Below are 20,428 nucleotides of genomic sequence, written 5' to 3' on the forward strand. Positions count from 1 at the left end.
TCCCTTAATATGGCCTTTGTTTTGATGTTAATAACAGTAAAGATTCCCTAAATGGGAGATCAGCGACCGTCGCGTCGCTTACACAAACTTTAGAAGGCAATGGTAGCCAATCAGGAGGGAATATGGGAAATGGGACAGATCCATGTTGATGACATGACTTTAGAGATACTGTGTAAAGCTTTGTGTGATTTTAGGGCAAAATCTGTAGGAGCAGTGTCCAAGAATGTGTTTTGCAAAAATCTGCCTGATGGTGGCGCTAGAAGAGGGCCATGTGATAAATGAGGTTGGCATGGATCGGACCAACAATGGCGGAGATATTAGTAGGATAAAAGTGTGACGTGACGGACAGACTGACAGACTCTTAATACCAGTAAGACTCCCTAATCGGGAGATAAGCGAGCGTAGGTCACTTATCTACACAAATAGGGCAAAAATTCGTTTTTCCAAAATCTTCCTGATCCATGTTGATGTCATGAGTGTAGACATACTGTGTAGTGATTTTCGTGATTTTAGGGCAAAATCTGTAGGAGCAGTGTCCAAAAATGTGTTTTTAAAAATCGGCCTGGAGGTGGCGCTATATGGGACAGATTCATGTTGATGGGATGAGTGTAGACATACTGTGTAGCGATTTGCGTGATTTTAGGGCAAACATTTTAGGAGCAGTGTCCAAAAATGTGTTTTGCAAGAATCGGCCTCATGGTGGCGCTAGAAGAGGGCCATGTGAGAAATGAGGGGTGGGGTCTCCGCGCCGCTGAGGCGGACAAATAGGTACCGGCCCCGGCTCTCCCGGTCGCTCCTAGCAGGAGTTACGGCATTTTATGTGAGCTGCAGTGTAGGGGGTCCTCCACTGGGGGCGCCACCACTTTTGCATCCGTTCTGGAGCACCAGGAGTCGGTGGTCCCCGGGAATTCCCCGTGAGCAGCCCCGTTGGGGTGGTCATTTGGTCAGTTTAGCACATGTGGTAATTTTTTACATCTGGGGGACCCCCAGGGACCTGGGGGTCCCTGGAGCTCCGGGGATATGAGCAGGGCAAGAGTGTGACGTGTGACGTGTGACTGACGGACAGCCTGTGGAGGTTTTGGTAGTAAATGCGACCTATGGTCGCAATTATAGATTCCACTGCAACCAGCATTGAAATATTAATATGACTGCAGTCACTGCATTGATTGGCCAGAGAGCGTCCACTTTCCACTTCCCCTGGTGGGGTCGACTTGTGTGATGAAGTGGACTGAGTGGACTTGTTGGTAAATGCCCTGGTGCATTGAAGGGGTCTTCAACAGGGGGTCCTCAGAGTTACTACAGGGGGTCCTCCAAATCTTTGAGTGATAGAAAGTTTGTTCTCCTTTTTTATATTAACCACTTGAACCCTAACGTTCATAGTCTGAGAACGTTTGCCAAAAATAGCAGATCTACAAGTTGAGCCTTTTCTAATATGTTGTGGAAAGATGTGAGACAAATTCTGTCTGACCAGCATCTATGAATATGACAGCCGGGAATATGAAGTCGGGAAATGTCAAAACTTGTGACCAGGTACAATGAACTGTAGTAATAGATAATTGACCATGATCAGGCTTTAGAGTAAAGATCCAAAATAAAATACTGGGCTCCCTGTTCCACTATCTCTATTGTCAAAAACATTAAAGGTGAACCAGTTATTTATCACCTGTTAATATATGAAGACATTAATGGTTTGTTAACAATGAGTAGCCTGTATCCTCTATGAATGAATATACAGACTAGACGGTATGTGATCTATAGTATACACTAGGCCTGTCCTCTAAAAATCGACGAATCGATGCGTCGTTTTAATCCCCGGGAATCGACGCCAATTGTTTGAGTCGAAGCGAAAATATATTTTTTTATATCACCAGTTAGGCTACTGCGGTGCACTGCTGGACTGGTGTCATGTACTTCCAATGAGAAGTAGCAATTGGCGAACAGTTATTTATTGTCTCGCACCAGCGTCGGGTTGAAAGTGAGACGAAACGGCCAGAACGGTTCAGAACCGCCGCTTCGTTAAAACATTCGGAGCCGGGACAGTGTTCCGTTAAGAGGAGGAAGCACGCTTTCAGAATCCCATATTAAATAACCTGCCACAGTACAAACGCACGTCCACGAAGTAAACACTCTTCTAAAGTCAAATTAACATACACAAGTGTAGGCTACAAGTTACATTTTCTAATTAAAGTGCTTCTGAATTGTTCCAGTGTTGTAATCCATGATGAATGATTGTGTTTCGCTGTGTTTGCGTCCATGACATGTCCACACTGCTGGCTCAAGCGGGAGCTGTGCCTCCACCTGTTTATGATCCGTTTCTGAAATGAATCCGTTCTCGACACTGACTCATTACTCTGTCAGTGCTCTGTGTCCCGCGACTGCGGACTGGATCCCATCGTTCATTTAAAAGAGCCGTTCAAGAGAGCGGAATCGTTCGCGAATGTCTCATCTATACTGCACGCTGCCGAGAGACGGGGCAGAGTTGAAACAGCGGAGATGTTGTATTTGTTTTAACAGTGTGTTATAACTCTATGGTTGTACACTGCTATGCAGATAACATTTGTGCTCGCGCACCGATATCACCGAAAACACTGTGTATTGAATTCATCTCTTAATGTATTATGTTGACGTGTTTTTTTTTTTTTTTACACAAAGTAGACTATAAAACGATTCGTCGACGCGTCAGATTAACCCCCGCGACTCGAATCGACTTCATAAATCCTGAGTCGAGGACAGCCCTTCTATACACAATGTAGGCCTATATATCAATTAATGAATGCAATAGAAACCTACATGAGTTGAATACTTTCAACGTCATGCAAATCATGCACAGAAAGGTGGTTTTATTTAGGCTGCTCAATTAACAATGTTTAACAAAGACACAGGTAAATATTTAAAGGTAAATAGCCTACCTGACAATGTAAAGCTATGTTGCTATTTGAATAACATGATTATGTTGATGTATGTTCATTCATTAAGTCACTGGTGAGACTGTTTTGCTAGTCTATTGTTAACTAACTCTGAGCAAGTGCAGTTAGTATATTTTATTAAAGATTTGTCAACAATATTGCCAAAGCAACATTACTGTATTGCCTGGTAATACTAGCCTACTTTTTCTCCAGACCAAATGGCATTTTTATTTAAAAGGTTGTTCTAACATCTTGCCTCCTCCTATTAGTGTAAGTCAAGACATGCAATGTGCTACATTTCTGGTGTGAAACTTTGTTAACATAACTGTAAAGGTCCCACCCAAAATGGTGCATGGAACCCCCCAAAATATACACTGTTTTGTGCGGGAAAACAACAAAAATTGCACCGCGGGCGCTGCGGGGGCGCTGCGGGCGCTGCGGGCGCTGCTGCGGGCGCTGCGGGCGCTGCTGCGGGCGCTGCGCGGGCGCTGCGGGCGCTGCGCGCAAAATTTGCCAGGGTTGGCAGGTCTGCTGATTGGCTAAAATTGGGTTCCAAAATGTGCAGGATAGATGTATGTGCTCCGTTTTGATTTGAACAAAATGCCTCAAATCCAAAAAGCCCATTAAGTGAAGGTGGGGGCCGCCAGTTGCCCACGTATGGTACTATAGAGGGTGTGTGCATGCATTCAGTGAATCACACACGTATGGTACTATAGAGGGAATGTGCATGCATTCAGTGAATCACACACGTATGGTACTATAGAGGGTGTGTGCATGCATTCAGTGAATCACACACGTATGGTACTATAGAGGGTGTGTGCATGCATTCAGTGAATCACACACGTATGGTACTATAGAGGGTGTGTGCATGCATTCAGTGAATCACACACGTATGGTACTATAGAGGGTGTGTGCATGCATTCAGTGAATCACACACGTATGGTACTATAGAGGGTGTGTGCATGCATTCAGTGAATCACACACGTATGGTACTATAGAGGGTATGTGCATGCATTCAGTGAATCACACACGTATGGTACTATAGAGGGTATGTGCATGCATTCAGTGAATCACACACGTATGGTACTATAGAGGGTATGTGCATGCATTCAGTGAATCACACACGTATGGTACTATAGAGGGTATGTGCATGCATTCAGTGAATCACACACGTATGGTACTATAGAGGGTATGTGCATGCATTCAGTGAATCACACACGTATGGTACTATAGAGGGTATGTGCATGCATTCAGTGAATCACACACGTATGGTACTATAGAGGGTATGTGCATGCATTCAGTGAATCACACACGTATGGTACTATAGAGGGTATGTGCATGCATTCAGTGAATCACACACGTATGGTACTATAGAGGGTATGTGCATGCATTCAGTGAATCACACACGTATGGTACTATAGAGGGTATGTGCATGCATTCAGTGAATCACACACGTATGGTACTATAGAGGGTATGTGCATGCATTCAGTGAATCACACACGTATGGTACTATAGAGGGTATGTGCATGCATTCAGTGAATCACACACGTATGGTACTATAGAGGGTATGTGCATGCATTCAGTGAATCACACACGTATGGTACTATAGAGGGTATGTGCATGCATTCAGTGAATCACACACGTATGGTACTATAGAGGGTATGTGCATGCATTCAGTGAATCACACACGTATGGTACTATAGAGGGTATGTGCATGCATTCAGTGAATCACACACGTATGGTACTATAGAGGGTATGTGCATGCATTCAGTGAATCACACACGTATGGTACTATAGAGGGTGTGTGCATGCATTCAGTGAATCACACACGTATGGTACTATAGAGGGTATGTGCATGCATTCAGTGAATCACACACGTATGGTACTATAGAGGGTATGTGCATGCATTCAGTGAATCACACACGTATGGTACTATAGAGGGTATGTGCATGCATTCAGTGAATCACACACGTATGGTACTATAGAGGGTGTGTGCATGCATTCAGTGAATCACACACGTATGGTACTATAGAGGGTATGTGCATGCATTCAGTGAATCACACACGTATGGTACTATAGAGGGTATGTGCATGCATTCAGTGAATCACACACGTATGGTACTATAGAGGGTGTGTGCATGCATTCAGTGAATCACACACGTATGGTACTATAGAGGGTATGTGCATGCATTCAGTGAATCACACACGTATGGTACTATAGAGGGTATGTGCATGCATTCAGTGAATCACACACGTATGGTACTATAGAGGGTGTGTGCATGCATTCAGTGAATCACACACGTATGGTACTATAGAGGGTATGTGCATGCATTCAGTGAATCACACACGTATGGTACTATAGAGGGTATGTGCATGCATTCAGTGAATCACACACGTATGGTACTATAGAGGGTATGTGCATGCATTCAGTGAATCACACACGTATGGTACTATAGAGGGTATGTGCATGCATTCAGTGAATCACACACGTATGGTACTATAGAGGGTATGTGCATGCATTCAGTGAATCACACACGTATGGTACTATAGAGGGTGTGTGCATGCATTCAGTGAATCACACACGTATGGTACTATAGAGGGTATGTGCATGCATTCAGTGAATCACACACGTATGGTACTATAGAGGGTATGTGCATGCATTCAGTGAATCACACACGTATGGTACTATAGAGGGTATGTGCATGCATTCAGTGAATCACACACGTATGGTACTATAGAGGGTATGTGCATGCATTCAGTGAATCACACACGTATGGTACTATAGAGGGTATGTGCATGCATTCAGTGAATCACACACGTATGGTACTATAGAGGGTGTGTGCATGCATTCAGTGAATCACACACGTATGGTACTATAGAGGGTATGTGCATGCATTCAGTGAATCACACACGTATGGTACTATAGAGGGTATGTGCATGCATTCAGTGAATCACACACGTATGGTACTATAGAGGGTATGTGCATGCATTCAGTGAATCACGCACGTATGGTACTATAGAGGGTGTGTGCATGCATTCAGTGAATCACACACGTATGGTACTATAGAGGGTATGTGCATGCATTCAGTGAATCACACACGTATGGTACTATAGAGGGTATGTGCATGCATTCAGTGAATCACACACGTATGGTACTATAGAGGGTATGTGCATGCATTCAGTGAATCACACACGTATGGTACTATAGAGGGTGTGTGCATGCATTCAGTGAATCGTACATCGAGTGGCAAAGTGAGTTTAACGTCGTTTTAACATTGTTTAATGCAATCAGACTTTTGGATGTTTGGGTTGTCAAGGCCAGAAAGTAGTTGTTTTGACACTCAGTAGGCGTTCCTGCATAACTTCCTGGTATGATGATGATGTCATGCACATACCCTGTATTCTAATCATATTAACCCTTGATGTCCCTCAGGGTTATGGCGTAGCGGCCCTCCCCTCCTCCTCCTCCTCCAACAAGACGGTGAAAGAAAACAGCAACTCTGCCATCATTAAGAGATTCAACCACCACAGTGCTATGGTGCTGGCTGCGGGGGCAAGACGAGGGTAAGACCTCCTATAACCCTACCCCTCTACCCCTAACCCTAATGATTCAACCACCACAGTGCTATGGTGCTGGCTGCATTAAGCATGCGAACGGTGACAATATGTCAGTTAGGCCCATCACATTGACTACACATCTCCTAATCCAGTGATGCTGCTACAGTAGCCCTGTGTTGCTGCAGACACATAAAGGATGAATTATACAAAGCTTTCTGTCAAGAAATCCCAGCAGACATGTTTTTTTTTTGGAGCTGTGTGAAACACAGGCTCCCTATACGTGGCCGTGTGGGTGTGTGTGTGTGTGTGTGTCTGTCTGTATGTAGCCTGTATGTAGCCTGACTTCGGCGCGTAACTAGTGCCGCACCATTTACGCCACTCGCGCAATATATACATCAAAATGTGCGGCTCGGCCGGGAATGGTGCTCTATTACCTTTCGTTCCGATCCGCCTTACCATGCCGACGTAATCTGCAAAAAACGACGCTTAATTGTCCCCATTGACTTATAATGGGACAATGCAAGAAATCACTTTCAAGTATTTTTCTCTCGTAAACCATAGGAGCTACAGTTTCAAACCTCGGAGAGGAGATTCATAATGATTTTAAGAATGAATCGCAAAATAATTACATCACTCGGCCTCATGGTGGCGCTATAACGGCCCACTTTACGTTTTGCCCCGTAACTCTTGAACCGTAGATCGGAAAATTACACTTATTTTTTCCCTGGATTCCTTGGGTCAAGACGCATCTCCCGATATAGGCCACGCCCATTTGCGCCAGGATAGATTTTCCGCCATCTTGAATTTTCTCCAAAACACACTTTTTGCTCCTTTTCCGACATATTTTCTTCAAATGTCAAAAAAATCGGTACACATGATCTACACACACACACGCGCGCGCACACACACACACACACAGTCACACACACACACACACACACACACACACACAGCTCCACTTCACACGGGTGTTTTTTTTCCCTAAGTGTTGAACTTTAGAATCGCTCGTCTTCTATAACGCAGCGTCCCGCTGCCTCCTGCATCATGTGACATTTAGAACCAGCTGGTACACAGGACCGCTGAGTGACTTCCCTTAACTGAATTTCTTGATAGAAAGAGGCTCAGAACACAACACGTCTACAGTGGATCTTTATGAAACAAACACTTTGCAGATAGAAAGAGGATAGCTTTCCACAGAGCCACAATGTTGGTGAGTTTGACGTTGTTTAATACAATCAGTTGAAAAAAAAAAGAAAGTGGGAGGTATTGCAACCCTAGATTCAACATATTTTAAAAAAATAACATTTGCGGCTACATTACATGAATTACGATATAGTTTGCCTCTCCGCTCTGTCTTCTGACATCCATCAGTGACACAGAGCACGGCTGCAGGCAGTGAGAGGACCTCCACACGCACAAGGAACTTTAATAATCATAAAATGGTCGGGTCTGTCGGAATCTCGGAAATAAAAGGATCTCGGTACAAATTTCACTTTTTATATTACGGATCTGTAAAGAGTGGGAATGGGGGCGGTATCAGATGAGACCATAATATTATGGGGACCACTCGGGTTTGGTTTTGTATTTTGATTATTATTTTGGAATCTATTAGGGCTAAACTGGGTTAAACTCGGTTCCATCTACGTTCTACCCCCTTGTTCTACCTGTGGGTCCAGACCCCCAGGGGGTCCTTGTTCTACCTGTGGGTCCAGACCCCCAGGGGGTCCTTGTTCTACCTGTGGGTCCAGACCCCCAGGGGGTCCTTGTTCTACCTGTGGGTCCAGACCCCCAGGGGGTCCACACATCATTTAAAGACTTAAAGGGACTACACCATGCTTTTAAAACTCTATTTTTTGAATAAATATATGCTCAAAATTGAGTCTTAGACAGGTCTTAACCCTCAACACACAGTCTGACCATTCCTTTTGTTTCTACTAGCTGTGCTATAATTAGGCTCTTCAGCTGCAATACCAAAACGGCCTTTGTTTGCTCAGGGGCGCATCTAGTGGGGTTTTTCCACCCCTCCTCTCCACTCCTCCAACGTTGACAACACATAATGTTAATATTGGGCCAATACAAAAATCAGATAATGTTGCAGCTCTGATTATAGCCTACTGTAGGCCTATGTTGTATGATATAAGCCTACTGTCAAATGACACAGGGCGACCGTTGCTAGACCAGACATTAGAGAACGTTAATATACATTAGACAATCAACCCCACCCGCATTGTATTTATGTATAATGTATAAAAATGTATGAAATATAACAGCCCATAAACCATAAAACTGTCTCCGCGACTCACAAATGGGTCCCGACCCATTGTTTGGGAAACAGAGGGAAGCATCCATTTCATATAATAGTAAAGTACGTTCAGAATCGGCGATCGCTGTTTGGGGACAGTGAGGGGAGAGGAGGCGCGCTCGGCGGCGAGCACCCACCTGGCCACCGCGGCGAGCACCCACCTGGCCTCCGCGGCGAGCACCCACCTGGCCTCCGCGGCGAGCACCCACCTGGCCACCGCGGCGAGCACCCACCTGGCCACCGCGGCGAGCACCCACCTGGCCTCCGCGGCGAGCACCCACCTGGCCTCCGCGGCGAGCACCCACCTGGCCTCCGCGGCGAGCACCCACCTGGCCACCGCGGCGAGCACCCACCTGGCCTCCGCGGCGAGCACCCACCTGGCCTCCGCGGCGAGCACCCACCTGGCCTCCGCGGCGAGCACCCACCTGGCCTCGGCGGCGAGCACCCACCTGGCCTCCGCGGCGAGCACCCACCTGGCCTCCGCGGCGAGCACCCACCTGGCCTCCGCGGCGAGCACCCACCTGGCCTCCGCGGCGAGCACCCACCTGGCCTCCGCGGCGAGCACCCACCTGGCCTCCGCGGCGAGCACCCACCTGGCCACCGCGGCGAGCACCCACCTGGCCTCCGCGGCGAGCACCCACCTGGCCTCCGCGGCGAGCACCCACCTGGCCACCGCGGCGAGCACCCACCGGCGAGCACCCACCTGGCCTCGGCGGCGAGCACCCACCTGGCCTCCGCGGCGAGCACCCACCTGGCCTGGGCGGCGAGCACCCACCTGGCCACCGCGGCGAGCACCCACCTGGCCTCCGCGGCGAGCACCCACCTGGCCTCCGCGGCGAGCACCCACCTGGCCTCCGCGGCGAGCACCCACCTGGCCTCCGCGGCGAGCACCCACCTGGCCACCGCGGCGAGCACCCACCTGGCCTCCGCGGCGAGCACCCACCTGGCCTCCGCGGCGAGCACCCACCTGGCCACCGCGGCGAGCACCCACCGGCGAGCACCCACCTGGCCTCGGCGGCGAGCACCCACCTGGCCTCCGCGGCGAGCACCCACCTGGCCTGGGCGGCGAGCACCCACCTGGCCACCGCGGCGAGCACCCACCTGGCCTCCGCGGCGAGCACCCACCTGGCCTCCGCGGCGAGCACCCACCTGGCCTCCGCGGCTCGGAGCTGCTTGTCGCGGCCGGGACCGCCGCTCACCGGCGGCCCCCCCACCCGGCCACCGCGGCTGGATTGAAAATTTAGGCTCAGGCTTCAGAAGGCCTCGGATCATTAAAAATAGTCTTTTGTTTCCTTGTTAGAAGGGACGAAGCTTGGGTCCTCGCAGTCTATAACGTCACATTTATAGTGCAATCCAGGAACGTTAAGACGTCTCCTTGGACATGTTGATAGCAAAAATGTTGATAGAATAAAAGAAGGAAATGACTGGGAGGCAGAGTGAGAGCACTGAGTGAGCAGCCCCAGAACAGTAAGCCAGCTGCAGATGGAGGTGGAGGCTAAGCAAATTAGAAACAAATGAGGGGCTGGGTTTGCACCTGAAGGGCGGGGGGCGGGGGGGGGGGGGGGGGGCGCGTGTGGCGTCTCATGCGTCAACTCTCAGAACAGCACTGTTCTGAGAACCCGTGGAAAGCTTTTCATCTCTGTCTGCCCAAAACCAGAGAAAGACACAACGGTCAGAAATAGGACTTTGTGAGGATAGAAGGTGCCAGTGGGACCCCAAAAAAAGGTTTTAAAATAGAAAAACGTCCTCGTCGCACGAACATCGATCTAATTCCATGTATTCCACTCATTCCAAAGCCTGCATTTTGATTGTCGTCTCAGCGAAAAGGAAGAGGGGATGGGCTAAGCCAGCCTGCTGCATGTACAATACAAGGGAACGTAATGGCCGCTTGGGGACAACAGCTGCTGCCCCAGCCGATGACGTCATCACGCTTTTGACGCGATCACGTGTCTAGAGCCTTCTTAAAGAGACAGAGCACGACCGGCGACTGTATTTAAAAAAAAATTGATATTAATTTCATAAATTACGGTAAAGTACAGGAATAGACGGCTGGCTGATTGGACCAAGTAGGAAGTCCGAGGGAGTACGGCCAGGCTGAGAAGGTGTTAAAGGTGTAAATGAGTTAATTAAAGGTGTAAATGAGTTAACTAAAGGTGTTAATGAGTTAATTAAAGGTGTTAATGAGTTAACTAAAGGTGTAAATGAGTTAATTAAAGGTGTAAATGAGTTAACTAAAGGTGTTAATGAGTTAATTAAAGGTGTTAATGAGTTAACTAAAGGTGTTAATGAGTTAATTAAAGGTGTTAATGAGTTAACTAAAGGTGTAAATGAGTTAATTAAAGGTGTAAATGAGTTAACTAAAGGTGTTAATGAGTTAATTAAAGGTGTTAATGAGTTAACTAAAGGTGTTAATGAGTTAATTAAAGGTGTAAATGAGTTAACTAAAGGTGTTAATGAGTTAATTAAAGGTGTAAATGTTCTCCAGGGATGCTCCCAGCTGTCAGGCCAGTGAAACCAGCAGCACTGATGGAAACTCCAGAGATTCAGACCTGTTCCAACCTCCTGTTAAGAAGGTACGTTAGATAGACCTTAACCCTAACCCTGTTATAGACCCTGACCCTGTTATAGACCCTGTTATAGACCTTAACCCTGTTATAGACCCTAACCCTAACATTAATGATAGAGAACATTAAACTCCAGAGATTCAGACCTGTTCCAACCTCCTGTTAAGAAGGTACGTTAGATAGACCCTGACCTGTTATGTTATAGACCCTGACCCTGTTATGTTATAGACCCTGACCCTGTTATGTTATAGACCCTGACCCTGTTATAGACCCTGACCCTGTTATAGACCCTGACCCTTACATTAATGACTCTGTAGTCATAGATGGAGGAACGTTACATTAATGATAGAAAACATTAAACTCCAGAGATTCAGACCTGTTCCAACCTCCTGTCAAGAAGGTATGTTAGATAGACCCTGTTATGTTATAGACCCTGTTATAGACCCTAACCCTGTTCTAGACCTTAACCCTAACATTAATGATAGAAAACATTAAACTCCAGAGATTCAGACCTGTTCCAGACTCCTGTCAAGAAGGTACGTTTGCTCTGTAGTCACAGATAGGTAACATTACATTACATTATACGGTCCGTTAGGTATGTACAACTAGGGCTCATGGTCATGTTGGTCATAGGTAACATTACATTACTTTAATACGGTCCGTTAGGTGTGTAAAACTAGCAGATAGGTAACATTACATTACATTAATACGGTCCGTTAGGTGTGTAAAAACATTACCAAAGTAAACCTTAAACTGGGAGGTGTGCAGACTCTGTTCCTGTTCTATTGTATAGTGTTTTTAGTCCAGCACCCAGCCTTCATGGCCTTGGATGTGTTTTTAGTCCAGCAGCCAGCCTTCATGGCCTTGGATGGGCAAACACAGAGCTGAGTATACCAGACTCTATTCTTCTTTTGTACTGCCGTTTGTCCAGCACTTGGGCTAGAGTGGATTAATGAATGATGAATACCTACTCCTCCCGCGGGGGGAATTCAGATATCGCAGCCCAACCCAGCTGCTTTTTTTTAATCAGCTTTAATCCAGCTGAACTCAACCCAGTGATGACCACAAGGAGCACAAGGGGGAAGGGGAGCAGCGGTAGCTGCTCCCGGTAGTGGTAGCTGGAGCGGGGAATCGTACCTGCGGCCTCTGGGGCCTCCGGAGTCCTAGGTGTGGACACTAACCACTCAGCCACCACTGCACACAATTAGTGCATGCACTATCACCCCTTGGATGGGCGTGACCTTTGGCCAACCACAGACCTAGAAAATGACTGGACAATAATGTGACCAGAGTCTTAGCCATGCAGATATACTGTATTGATGACCTCTCCACAGACATTAACACTGCCGTAGAGGCAGATTATCAGTGTCATTTAATGATTCCAATGTAATTGTGAACAATAATTCGCAGGTGAAATTACAAGAAGCCACAGAATATGAGGATCTGCAGAAAGAGAACGGACCAAAAACACTGGCTTTAAACCTCAAGAAGTCTGACAGGTACTGATTGATCCTCTCATCATTTACACTACATTATCTTTATGTGTGGAATGGGTTCATTATTCATACATTATTCATACATTATCTTTATGTGTGGAATGGATCATAATTTACACTACATTATCTTTATGTGTGGAATGGATTCTCAATTTAAACTTCAGACTTTTAGCAGACATTCAGCCATTTCATTCTCCTGTTATTTCCAGTCCCTCTCCTCTCTCATCACTACAGTAATGTAATAACATGTACAGTAATGTAATAACATGTGCAGTAATGTAATAACATGTACAGTAATGTAATAACATGTACAGTAATGTAATAACATGTACAGTAATGTAATAACATGGTCATATGTTTATATTTAAAGGTATTCCCACGGCCCAGTCCCTCTCCTGTCTCATCACTACAGCAGCAGTCAGGACATCATCTCCTCAGTCAGTTGTATCCAACATGAGATGAGAGACTACTCACCCCACCTCACCCAGGTTAGTATGAGATGAGAGACTACTCACCCCACCTCACCCAGGTTAGTATGAATATTAATGAGATGAGAGACTACTCACCCCACCTCACCCAGGTTAGTATTATTAACTACCGGTAGTTGAAACTATGAAAACCGCCACATCTTGTCAGTAACATCAGAGGGTAACGCCTCTTTAGCTGGCCTATGTCCGTGGTTCTCAACCTACTCGGATGCAATTGGAAATGAGTGTAAAAACATCTGGGAGTGGTGTTAGCTGGAGTGTTGGTTGAACATCTGGGATTGGTGTTAGCTGGAGTGTTGGTTGAACATCTGGGAGTGGTGTTAGCTGGAGTGTTGGTTAAACATCTGGGAGTGGTGTTAGCTGGAGTGTTGGTTAAACATCTGGGAGTGGTGTTAGCTGGAGTGTTGGTTAAACATCTGGGAGTGGTGTTAGCTGGAGTGTTGGTTAAACATCTGGGAGTGGTGTTAGCTGGAGTGTTGGTTAAACATCTGGGAGTGGTGTTAGCTGGAGTGTTGGTTAAACATCTGGGAGTGGTGTTAGCTGGAGTGTTGGTTAAACATCTGGGAGTGGTGTTAGCTGGAGTGTTGGTTAAACATCTGGGAGTGGTGTTAGCTGGAGTGTTGGTTAAACATCTGGGAGTGGTGTTAGCTGGAGTGTTGGTTGAGCTTCACATGACAGTTAACACGCTGCAGAGTATCCTGCTGTTAAGTATGACATCATTTTGTAGGCAGAGAAGAATTTCTGCCCCCAGTTTCTGTGAATCTTTTTACTATTTTTACTATTTACACATTTTTCTTCTCTTTGTTGTTGAAAGGAAAGTGTTAGAATTATACTTTAGTCGTTTTTTTTTAGTCGTTGTTTTTTGAAATAGCGAGGGACAGAAAATGCTCTGGGGGCAGATTCTCCTCTGCCTACAAAATGATGTCACGGCTTAAAAGCAGGATAGTCACGACAGGGCAACACTGGGGGAACTTTATTTATTCTAGAAAACATAACAACAGTACAAAGGGCCCTTAGCCAATGAGGAGCAGCCAAGGGGTAGGTCTTTATGCCCATACATGGTGTTACATGATCTTTATGCCCATACATGGTGTTACATACGAGCCCACACTGTTTCGTAGGAACAGTATTTCTAGTTATTATTGGTGTTTGGTGACCTGTCAATCAGTGGATGCAGGAGGTGTAACACAGACTTTGGTGTCCTGTGTAAATCAGTGGATGCAGGAGGTGTAACACAGACTTTGGTGTCCTGTTCTCAGGTGTTGACCAGCAGCATGGCCACGTCAGCCATCGTAGCTCTGTCACCAGGGGGCGCTCTCATGCAGGCGGGGACGCAGCACGCCATAAACCGTGAGTAGTTTACCACTAATGTCATCCCTGTTGTAAACCGTGAGTAGTTTACCACTAATGTCATCCCTGTTGTAAACCGTGAGTAGTTTACCACTAATGTCATCCCTGTTGTAAACCGTGAGTAGTTTACCACTAATGTCATCCCTGTTGTATTCCTACTATATGTGACCCAACACAGCTGAGGGCTAGTCATTGAATTCTTTTTTTTTTTTTTCATTTTAATGTTTTCATTCCCACATTCCCACTAGGCCGAGGAAGAAATGCCACTTTCAAACTTTTCAAATCAGCCTCATGGTGGCGCTATAACAGGCCAAAATTGTGATTTTACCTCCCCTTTTACATTGGCCCATTATAGCACCACCAGGACGCCTGGCCTGGTGGAGACCTGTCCTCGGAAGAGCACTGCTTCTAGTTATATGTAACCTCGCCTACCAGGCTTTCTGGGGGAAAGCCTGGTGTTCGTTCACAACAGGCCGTTTGGTTTCCGCCTAAAAGCGCGGAAACCACTAGAAGAAGCGGCGTCGCTTTGATTTGGTTCCCTCCGTTTGTTTCCCCAATCCCTATTAAAATGCTCCAGTAGCCTAGTGTAGTCTTGCCAGTCGCTAACAGTTGGACTAAAAGATGCAAATACCAAACTCATTCAAAAGCAAAACTACTCCGCATTAACGAGTTTATTAGGTTGGCCCTAAAAGTATGTCCTTAAGCGCAGGGGAATTATTTTGGGTTAAAACTGAATCCGGTGGATAGTTCCGGCCAAATTGTAGTCCTTTGAGCACTACAACATGGCGTGTTGTGGTTTCCGCTCCAGACCGGTTACAAACCAGAAAAGTGAAGTGATCCCAGATTAAGTTATATGTGTTTTCTTGATGTTTCAGAGATGGTTCCTAAGGAGGTGCAGGAGGAACTGAAACATCTTTACACGGCTGTAGGAGAACTACTGAGACACTTCTGGTCCTGCTTCCCCGTCAACACGCCTTTCCTGGAGGAGAAGGTGATTAATGACTCTTTTTTATCAACACGCCTTTCCTGGAGGAGAAGGTGACAATAACTGACTAGAATGACCAAGTCCAGAGGCAGCAGGTCTGGGGTGGTGCATCTCCACGACACCCGCAGGCTGAGAGCCGAAATTTACATTGTAATACATGTAATACATGGGGGGGGTATGCACATGTACTTGTAGGCCAATAGGTCTTTTGTTTTTACCCGGCCGATTTGAGATGACACAACTTCCAAACACCAGAGAAATACACAGACAGCAGGGACACATCATCCTCTAGTGCAGGGGTTTTCAAAGTGGGTGACGGGGCACCCTGGGTAGTATCATTTTAAACTTGAAGTACAAAGTTATTTTCAGTCAGTTCTAACCAAAATGGCTGTTATCTCAACGTTTTCCTCACAACATAATCACTAAAATATCATCACTGTCAGGCAGAAACCTCGTATCTCCAAGTTTCAAATGTGTACGTCTTTTGGTAAAGCAAAGCCCTGCTTCATCATACAAGACTGTCGCACAAAACTAGTGAAAACAGCCGATCATCGGCTGTTTTCACTAGTTTAGTACATTTTATAGATGATAAATACAAAACGAACGGTTTTGGACATACAAAGTTTCCACCCGACAACGACGATATGCTATAAATATAAGGTGCTGGGAGTGAAAATTATAATGTAGGGGTGCCTCGGATTAAAAAAATATATATATTTATGGGGTGCCCTGAGACAAAAATGTTTGGGAACCCCTGATCTAGTGCTTCTGTATTCGACCACAATCCTGCAAGATGGTTAGGGTTACCAGATTTTGTGGTGGGAAAGGTCTTTTCATTTTCTTACATTTAGCGATACATGATGCACTGATATGAGGGCATGAAGGCAACGGCAGAAGAGAGAGAGCAATCGAGGGAGAGAGAGAAATGTTTCCATTGAAATGAGAAGAAAAAAAAGCGTTCTGCTTGCGCACGTACGTTATCTTTTGTGAGATCATCATTAAATATCTTCAATGCCATTAGCTGTTACTTTATAATATGGTGCTTAAATGTATGCTGAACAACATTGTAAAATGTACCACTGTACTGTAGGCTGCTATTGACAAACTGTAAATGAAGTCCAGTGGATGCGGGGGAGGTGCATGGGTTGGGTTCAGCCCAGTGGTGGTGTGGACTAAACTCAGAGCCTCTGACCAAGTCAGACAGAAAACACGCCACGTTAGTGGTGAAAAACCTCCCAACTCCACAAGCTGGCCTTGCTTTACAAGATAATGGTAGAATTACACACTACAGGATAATCATTTAAAGGTGATACACCATGCATTTAAAAAGTATTTATGTCATATTGTTTATGTCCCAAAAACGTTTTTCAAAAGGTTTGAGGCTAAATTACCACTCCTGAATAGAGAGCCTCTCATTTTTGAATGGCTCAGAGCATTTTCAGCTGCAGTACCACCTTTGGCCTGAACTGCGCCACCCCCCCAATGTTTTGAGAACCCGTGGGATGCTTTTAACCTCCACCTTCCCAAAACCAGAGAAAGACACAACAGTCTGAAATGGGACTTTGTGAGGATAGAAGGTGCTAGTGGGACCCCAAAAAAAGGTTTTAAAATAGGAAAAGTGAATCTTCATGGTGTATCACCTTTAAGGTTCTCTTACCAGATCATCTAAACATGCTCACAGTCACTACACGATTCAAAGAATCGGAGGCTCCGTACTCTACAGGATTCTAACCAGATTGAATCAGGCCTGAACTCATGCTGCAACACTAGAACTCTACTCTGTGGAGGAGCCAACAACTAGAACTCTGCTCTGTGGAGGTGCCAACGCGGTGCCAGCAGAGCCACCAGGTGCACCCACCACTGACATCACCAGGAATGCTGCTCCCTCATTGGCTGTTAAAGATGCAGCATTGAACTGTAGTAGACGACTAGCTAGGGAGTGTGGATTGTGAAAGGCAAGGGTTGAAACTGTCTCGCTGTCCATAGAAGATGATGATGCCTCAAATGGGGAATAATATGATAATAATATAATAATATGATAATATGAGTTCACTTTGACACACGTTTGTTTCATGTCCATCCATGGATCTGTTCAACTCTGTGACCTCTATGACCTCTGTGACCTCTCTGTGACCTCTGTCCAGCCCTAATCATTTATTTAATGTTGACGTTTCTTCCTCCTTTCAGGTGGTGAAGATGAGGAGCAACTTGGAAAGATTCCAAAACTCCAAGCTCCTCCCCTTTCAGGCCAAAATCCAACGGCAATATCTGAACACTAACGTATGTATTATACAGTAATATACAGTATTATACAGTAATATACAGTATTATACAGTATTATACAGTAATATACAGTATTATACAGTATTATACAGTAATATACAGTATTATACAGTATTATACAATATCTGAACACTAACGTAAGTCTGTCTGTAGTATTTACACAATATCTCAACACTGACATGTCTGTATGTCTGTAGTATTTTAAGAAGCTGTCTAGAAGACATGACCGTATATAAATGACATATCTAATGTGTCCCAGCTTTGATTGCCTTTTCAAAATGGCCCCCAAGTTCCTAAATATCTAGTGCACGGATCATTTTTTAGTGCACGGATCGTGCAAGCCCATGCCTAGATCATACACCATGTGTGTAGCTTTAGAACAAAAAAATCCGCTTGGAAATCCGTTCAGGCATTCATGAGATAGAAGCCTTCAAAGTCTTCAAATGTAAACAAACATGGCTGCCATTTTGAAAGATGTGTTTGTTATGGGGCTAAACATGAAATTTCGTGATTGCGATCATGCCTAATACATTTTAGGCATTTTTGATTAATTTTTTTTTTTAAAGGGAAAACTTGGGAAACTCGGGCCTTGGCAGTCAATTAGTTTTAACATAATATCTCCATATCTTTAATGTCTCTCCAGTTAACATATTATCTCCATATCTTTAATGTCTCTCCAGTTAACATAATATCTCCATATCTTTAATGTCTCTCCAGTTAACAAGACATCTGATCTATATAAATGACATCATATCTACAGTTTACGTCTCCATGTATATGAATGTTGTAATATCACTATCTCCATGTCTTTAATGTCTCTCCAGTTAACAGGACATCTAGAAGACATGTCTATATAAGTTATATAATATGTTTAATGTCTCTCCAGTTAACAGGACATCTAGAAGACATGTCTATATAAGTTATATAATATCTTTAATGTCTCTCCAGTTAACAGGACATCTAGAAGACATGTCTATATAAGTTATATAATATGTTTAATGTCTCTCCAGTTAGCAGGACATCTAGAAGACATGTCTATATAAGTTATATAATATCTTTAATGTCTCTCCAGTTAACAGGACATCTAGAAGACATGTCTATATAAGTTATATAATATCTTTAATGTCTCTCCAGTTAACAGGACATCTAGAAGACATGTCTATATAAGTTATATAATATGTTTAATGTCTCTCCAGTTAACAGGACATCTAGAAGACATGTCTATATAAGTTATATAATATGTTTAATGTCTCTCCAGTTAACAGGACATCTAGAAGACATGTCTATATAAGTTATATAATATGTTTAATGTCTCTCCAGTTAACAGGACATCTAGAAGACATGTCTATATAAGTTATATAATATGTTTAATGTCTCTCCAGTTAACAGGACATCTAGAAGACATGTCTATATACGTTATATAATATGTTTAATGTCTCTCCAGTTAACAGGACATCTAGAAGACATGTCTATATAAGTTATATAATATGTTTAATGTCTCTCCAGTTAACAGGACATCTAGAAGACATGTCTATATAAGTTATATAATATGTTTAATGTCTCTCCAGTTAACAGGACATCTAGAAGACATGTCTATATACGTTATATAATATGTTTAATGTCTCTCCAGTTAACAGGACATCTAGAAGACATGTCTATATAAGTTATATAATATCTTTAATGTCTCTCCAGTTAACAGGACATCTAGAAGACATGTCTATATAAGTTATATAATATCTTTAATGTGTCTCCAGTTAACAGGACATCTAGAAGACATGCTCCAGGTGGCCTACAGTAAGTTCCAGACGTGGCAGAACCGTCGCATGTTACGAAAAACCTGAAGAGAGACGACAGGAGACGAGATGAGATGAGATGAGATGAGATGAGATGAGATGAGATGAGACGAGATGAGATGAGACCGCCGGATCAACCTGAAGAGAGAGGAGACTGGACCGCTGGGGAAAGACCAGATCAACTCCAGAGGACGGACAGACAGACAGACAGCTGGACACATAGAGACATAGACACATTAGGGCCTTTTCCACCGGCAAAGAACCGGTTCTGGTTCTTTCTCCCGCCTATGGGATGAACCAGAGGTTCTTTCTCCCGCCTATGGGATGAATCAGAAGTGAGCTTTTCCACCGAGAACCGGAGTTGGTTATTTTTTTCCACCGGCAAAGAACCGGTTCCAGAACCAGTACCGGTTCAACTTTCTTGAAACCTTGGTTCGTTCTTGTGAACCGGCTTGCGTTTCCACCAGATTGAACCAGATTGAACCAGATTGAACCAGAGGAACCAAGGATTTTGTGCTTCCCGTTCGGAAACCAACTTTTACGGTTCAGAACCAACTCCGGTTCTCGGTGGAAAAGCTCACCTCTGGTTCATCCCATAGGCGGGGAAAAGGCCCCACAGAGACAGATAGAAGGACATACTGATCCATCTAAAACAATTAGAATGTTGTGTAAAAGGACAGATAGAAGGACATACTGATCCATCT

General features: G+C 44.8%; 1 protein-coding gene across 1 annotated transcript in view; it reads left to right on the forward strand.

The window, feature by feature from the left end:
- Positions 1–20,191, forward strand: part of gtf2h1 (general transcription factor IIH, polypeptide 1) — a 41,267-nt gene extending 21,076 nt beyond the window's left edge. The window contains exons 8-15 of the mRNA XM_080736541.1: positions 6,339–6,469; positions 11,251–11,338; positions 12,740–12,828; positions 13,196–13,313; positions 14,573–14,663; positions 15,539–15,654; positions 17,836–17,928; positions 19,686–20,191. Of these exons, the coding sequence (XP_080592667.1) occupies positions 6,339–6,469; positions 11,251–11,338; positions 12,740–12,828; positions 13,196–13,313; positions 14,573–14,663; positions 15,539–15,654; positions 17,836–17,928; positions 19,686–19,772 (813 nt within the window). The 3' untranslated portion in view covers positions 19,773–20,191. The remainder of the gene's footprint in view (positions 1–6,338; positions 6,470–11,250; positions 11,339–12,739; positions 12,829–13,195; positions 13,314–14,572; positions 14,664–15,538; positions 15,655–17,835; positions 17,929–19,685) is intronic.
- Positions 20,192–20,428: the final 237 nt, after the last annotated feature.

Source organism: Nannobrachium achirus, assembly GCF_963921795.1.
Source record: "Nannobrachium achirus genome assembly, chromosome: 11".
Lineage (NCBI taxonomy): Eukaryota > Metazoa > Chordata > Actinopteri > Myctophiformes > Myctophidae > Nannobrachium > Nannobrachium achirus.